We start from the raw sequence: 6,327 nt of genomic DNA, 5'->3' as shown, positions 1-6,327 counted from the left end.
AACAAAGGGGCCTAATAACAGCATTAAAAGAAGCCAAACTTGATCTTACCTTAGGGAATCTTTTAAGTAGTGAAAAATGATTAATGCTTTGATTGCATAAATGAAAGAAACCTGAATAGTCACAGAATTTAGTTTTGTTGTTTGTTTTAATGTATTTATATTTTTTTCTGCCTAATTGCTGTTCCACATTAGGTCCAGTGGATGGCGGTAATGCGTCAACAAGCTGGTTGCCAACGCTAATAAACACTAAAGAAGTAGAATTTTTTTTTTTTTTTAAATAAAGCAGAAGAAGAGGAGTTGTCTGGGAAACCAACCCGCCATGTAGGAGCACTTTATCTGAAACACTTACTGAGGATAGACGGCTGTATCTTCAGCTTTAACAGCTTCTGTCTGACCCGCTTCAATATCCGTATACACACGATACAAATGACGAGCTAGCCGGCTGTGTGTGTTTAGAGAACGGCTAAAAGCTAACAGCTAAAAAAAAGCACAAAGTCGAGGTTTAATCGGATATTAAGGTGAAGCTAGCTGAACTCCGACATGACCCAACAAGCTGCTGCTCTGCAGACCTACAACAATGAACTTGTCAAGTGTAAGTTGCTTGTTTTTTCTTGTAAATGCCTCATTTGATTCATTCATTTACATAGGAAGTGTTGGCAGTTAGCATGCTAGTGTTTCTGAGGAGTGTAGTGCTAAATTTAGTCTCATTTTGAATATCTTCCACCCTCCGTAGACCACAGAGGAAGTATTAAAGAACATGTTTTCCTCTTGTTAGCATATGTTTAGCTCGTATGTAAATTTAACTGTAGCTCATATTCACTTTCTAGTAGTTTCTGAGGCACAGATATGTTGCTTTTTTAGCTTCCACTGTTCTGGTTTTTTGACTTAAAGCTCTGACCAGCCAACAGGATGCTGCAGTACAAAATCTGATTAACCTGCACAGATTATGCTGTCTATCACTTAGAATCCAGACTTTAACCCTCTGCAGACCACACCATGCAACCTAGGCCTTACACTTATTATTTGACACTAACTACAGGGTTATTCTCTCTAAAATCAATCAATCAATCAATAAAGTACAGCCAAAGCTACCATTTTGGTCTCTGAGAAAGAAGTATATTAGCACCTACCATCTATCATTTGTTAATCTGTGTTTTCTGATCTGCCAGCCACTGTGGTAAGATACCAGACTCCATTTGAAGGGTGATTTCTACTTTAGTTCAAGTTATGTATTGTTACATCTCATTACTTAAATAAAAGTCTGAGGGTTCAGTTCATTGACAATGCAGTAAGGAATGTTTAAAATAGTAAAACCAATAGATAAATAGTATCTTCATATATCTCTTATGTATTATTAAAAATAATAATAAATAAGTGTATAAAACATGAGTGCATACATGTAAAGTGTGGTGTTCATGTGTCCTCCTACCTATAGTATATGAATAAATATACATATATATGTGTATGTATTGTATGTACAAATATATGTGTAATAGTAGTAGGTTAAACTGAAGTGTCAGCAGTGAGTGCAGATTCATGCGTTTAACTGAGGTGAATCCAGGCTCCAGGATATCTAAAAATTTTAAAGTTTAGAGCAAAAATCTTTTTTTTTTTTATAAGACTTGAATGCTTGATAAATATCTTCTTTTTTTTAGAATGTCATTAATCTGTCTGCTACATTCGTTTATTCTTGTTGATTTCTTTTTATGTGTCTATAAAATATTAGCAAATTGACATGATCTGTTCAGATTGCTTGTTATATCAAAGATATAAAATGTCATCATAAAGTAGTGAAACTTCACCTTTGATAAACTGGGACCAGAAAATATTTGTAATTTTTGGATGGTAATTGATATATGACCAAAATTATGATCCTAAAGCTTTCTGTAGATCCATTAATTGCACTAGAATGTTACTGTGTAGGGCAGAAGTTAAACTCAAGAGTTTCATGTTAAAGAGATTAAAGCACTTAAAAAACATAATTTGCTACAATTTACAGCTTTAACGTAAGACCCTGTCCTCACACGGGTACAGGGCCATATGTTGCTGTCCTCAGCCCATGCAGACAGACTCTGGTAACCATAAACCTATTTTTTTGTGTGTCTCCATCAGGTATCGAGGACCTGTGCTCCAAGCGTGAGGAGTTGAACCATCAGATCAAGCAGGAGGAAGAGGAGAAGGAGCGGCTGCAGCACGACATCCGCGTCCTGTCGGAGAAGCTGAGCAGAGTCAACGAGAGCCTGGCGCAGAGACTCGCCGCCCGCGCCACCTTCGACCGAACCATCGCAGAGACCGAGGCTGCTTACACCAAGGTCTGTGTGTTAAACTGCTGATGCCCAGGAACACTGATCAATGTAGATTATGAGACCCATTTTGACCTAAGCACACTGAAATGTATGTAGATTTTGATGGAACACTGGCAGGTTAAATATGGGAATTAGTTACTATATGTATCAGTAAGGCCTTGATTAACACGTTTATGAAAAGGCTGAATCCAACACTATCAAGTAAAAGTGTTATAAAAGCTTTGATCCACCTTTTCCTTGTTTTTTCAGACTGATGTGTTTCTGTTCCACATTTTATTTAAAAACTGGAGGTTTTTAAAATCTTTCTAGGAAAAAGAAAATCCAACTTCTGTGAACAATGTAGCACAGTGAAACCAACAAAAACTTTTAAAATGTACATTTACAATTTAAATACATACTGGAAAGTGGTTTTAGACCAAAGATAATGGAAATAACACCTTAAAAAAACAACTTAAGTTAAAACCACAGCAACAGTTCAAAGCTTTCGGGATGCTGAACTCACTCTGCTGCATTTTTTGTGCACCACTTTTCTCAGTTGTTTTTACTTTACAGTTAGCGACGCACTACCATGTTGTCCTTTTGCAGCAGTTTCATCTCACTAAGCACATCCCCACTCACTGATGCTGAACTCCCCGAGCACTCACACTAAACAAACACTCCCAATGCCGCTCTAATTAAAAAACAACAAGGCAGCCGGCAGTGCCCAAACCCTTTTTTAACAGAAAACACCACACTTCTTCTGCATCTTATTATCTCTCTCAGTCAATTCCTTTTTTTTCCTCTCTCTTTCAGATCTTGGAGAGTTCACAGTCTCTTCTCAGCGTCCTGAAGCAGGAGGCAGGAAACCTCAGTAAAGCCACAGAGCCTCGCAGGAAAGAGCACTAATGCAGATGAATGATCACTGAACTCTCTTTTGGACCCCAGCAGCACACCTGACTCTGCACTTTTAATGCAGTTTATCCTCCACTCTGGATTATTTGTAATATATTTGATTGATTTGTAAATTCTTTATTCCAATAAATGTGTTTCTTAACACCTGCATGACTCATTTGTCTCCTGTAGATACAAAAAAAGTTCCATTGTCCCTTTTTACCTCCTGAAATGACACATAGACATTATTTTCATTTGTTCAAGTCTTCTATTTATTGAGCTTTCATTTGTACAAGTATGACATCACTGTTTTTTTTTTTATCTGCCCAAATCATGACAATAACTTTACAGTAAGCACATCTGCTGAGATGTAGATTTACAGACGAAGAGGGGGGGGGAGTAAATGAGGGGGGGGATGAGATGGAGCTTCTACCACAGAGTCGCTACAGTGTGACCAACACAAACTTGCTCACTTTGCAACAGGAGCAGACAGATGGGAAAACACTGCGAGGCGAAGCGTTACTACGCCACCGTCGCACGTTACACTTCAGAAGTCGTTTTTCTTTTCTGTGTTCCCGGTAATGACCGTCGTGAAAAGTTCTTGATGGTGTAATTTAAGACGATGGGTGGGAAAATGACCCACAGTGAACTCTTGTGCCTCTTTGGTCCTTCGGTTTACAGAAAGACAGAGGAGAAACACACAACACCTACAAAATAAAAGTTGACAACGTCGACAAAGAGTCAACGTCCTATTTGCTCTTTGTGGTGAAGGCAGTAGTACATACAACAGATGGATCCACAGGCTTGTTACGTGACTGATCCACAGCAGGCCCCAGTCCAGTTTCTTTAGACCAAATTCAAATTAAAAGACATTACCAATGTTTTTTTTTCACTACAAATCATGTATACTTTACATTGTTGCTAGTTTCAGGTGCATGCCATACAGTTCTGTGTTTTTCCAGCTGTTTGGAGCAGCCATTGATTTGTATTGATATCCTTTGGTATGAAGATTAGTAGACTCTTGAAACTCAGTGACAATCAAGCCTGGTTGTCTTTATCTTTGCCAGCTGTACATGCATATACTGTAGAGTAGGGTAGTTTAAATGCAGATTGATATGAGAAGTCTGCACTGCATCATAGTGGTAGGTGTTAAACCTCAATACTTCCTTGGTACCTACTGAAATGCATCTGTAGAACCCAGTATTGAGCACTGAACTCCTGCTCAGATCTAAAACCAAATAATGCAACATTTGATTGTTTTATTTAGGCAAAGTTTAGTTTAGTCATTTTAAAAGTCGCAGATTTTCATACCATAAGAAATCCAGTGGAAACCAATGGACACTGTGAGTGGTTACGCAATAAAAATACATTCAAGCTTGTAAAAACACAGCAGCATGGTTGACAAAGTGGTTCTCAGTATAGTATAGCCTATGATTTGTAGGAACATGTGAAGGATCACTGGCATGGTTCTTTAAAAAAATAACTACATCGGTTTTTCCGGATGAAGAGACCGGACCTGTGTGGAAACCTACATATGTGCTACTGCTCGTGGTCACAACGACAAAGGCCGACAATCATAAGACTTCTGATGCAAGGCAGTGGCAAACAGAGGACACAAGTGGTCATGGAATTCATCGTGTACGGTCGAAGAGTTCTGTTCCAAAGAAAATATCGAGCAGAGACTCCATATTCTCATCTACCTATCAATTGTGTCAATAGTGAGAAAATGCATCGAAACAAAACTCTTCAAACCAGACTTCTGTGTTCTCTTAAGTGCACATTTCCTCTGCCGCCTGCTCTGTTCCTTTTCATGAGGTGCAAAACAAAGCTAAAAAAGCATGACAGTGCAAAGACATTTAAACATCCAAGACTCCAGACAAAAAAACCTAACACATTTAATCCCCGAATTAATTTGATATAAGACGAAAATGTCTCAATCAAACGTTCTGAGGACTGAACAAACGTCATCTGATCGGAGAAAATGAACAAAAAATGAGGAGAATGACAGAAAGCTTTGATTATGAAAATATGTTGGGATATGAGACTGTACAACAATACTGGCCGAAAGGGGGTCAATCCTGGGGGAGTGTGGAGAATGAATGAACACTTTAATCAGTTGGCATTATGAGTAAAAAAAAAGAAAAAGAAAGAAATCATCTGGAAACTTGGTGCATTCCTGTTTATAAAAAAATCTTGAATTAAAAAAAGAAACTCATCACATATTCTTTTCAAAACACACGCAAACAATCCCGCATTCGCTCTCACAAGCACGCCACATTAATTAATGATCACAATCGATTCGTTACTTCAATGGACCGACTTTTTCTTTCTCTGTGGAATGTTAAAGTACATGAGGTCCGACTGGAAAGAGAGAGAGAGAGAGAGAGAGAGAGAGAGAGAGAGAGAGAGAGAGAGAGAGAGAGAGAAAGAAAGAAAACACACTCTCCCGATTCCTTCCACACACCAGCATCTTTACAAAAAACAAAAAACAAAAAAAAGTACACAAGCAGGTCTCAGACATGCAAACTTCAACTTTAAGCAGGAATAAATACACGAGGAGAGAGAGAGAGTGAGAGAAAGAGAGAGAGAGGAGGAGTGGGGGAGGAGGTCTAACAGCTTTTGATAAAACAGGATATACATAGACATTCTACAGTTTGATATCTTGCTGTATGTTGTTTTTTTTTTGTCACCAGCAATACGGACATACAGACATTATTGGCCAAGGTCACTTCTTCAAGCGTTTCTTCAGAACAAAAAAATAAATCAGAGTTTGCTACTGATCGATAGAAATCTGGGTGCATATTTCAATTGTTCCTCTCCTCGTCGTCGTGGAGAAGGGTGTTGAAGTTTGCTTGCCGTTGAGACTCTTCTACCAAATGTCCAGCAGCTTCGATACAGCATAGTTTGCCAGAAAAAATACAAAAAAACCTAAAAAAGGCATACAGAAGCTTTACAGTAAAAGAAAAATCAAAACATGCAGATACAAAAAGAAAAAAAAGAAAAAAGACTACAATTGTGGCACCCTTTTACCTTTTTTTTCATGTTTTTGTGTGTATGCCATTGTTCTACTCGTCCTCCAGCTTCCTACGCTTCTGGAGAATGTGCGTCCCTAATGACATGTTTCCATGCTAACACTGAACTGTGTCACCGT

General features: G+C 38.4%; 1 protein-coding gene across 1 annotated transcript; it reads left to right on the top strand.

Annotated features, from left to right (window-relative positions):
• Positions 1-281: 281 nt before the first annotated feature.
• Positions 282-3,262, top strand: ssna1 (Sjogren syndrome nuclear autoantigen 1). The gene is made up of 3 exons (XM_062434867.1): positions 282-592; positions 2,113-2,312; positions 3,099-3,262. The coding sequence occupies exons 1-3, from the start codon at positions 541-543 to the stop codon at positions 3,189-3,191; spliced, it is 345 nt and encodes a 114-aa protein (XP_062290851.1). The 5' UTR covers positions 282-540; the 3' UTR covers positions 3,192-3,262.
• The last annotated feature ends 3,065 nt before the right edge of the window (positions 3,263-6,327 follow it).

The sequence above is a fragment of the Scomber scombrus genome, chromosome 15 (genome assembly GCF_963691925.1).
Source record: "Scomber scombrus chromosome 15, fScoSco1.1, whole genome shotgun sequence".
Taxonomy (NCBI): domain Eukaryota; kingdom Metazoa; phylum Chordata; class Actinopteri; order Scombriformes; family Scombridae; genus Scomber; species Scomber scombrus.
Note: the sequence above shows the minus strand (reverse complement) of the source record. Positions and strands in the feature narration are given on the sequence as shown.

Coding starts and splice junctions, on each gene's coding strand:
- ssna1 (XM_062434867.1), top strand. CDS start 541: ATGACCCAACAAGCTGCTGCTCTGCAGACCTACAACAATGAACTTGTC. Junction 593..2,112: donor CAACAATGAACTTGTCAAGT/GTAAGTTGCTTG, acceptor TGTCTCCATCAG/GTATCGAGGACCTGTGCTCC. Junction 2,313..3,098: donor CCGAGGCTGCTTACACCAAG/GTCTGTGTGTTA, acceptor TCTCTCTTTCAG/ATCTTGGAGAGTTCACAGTC.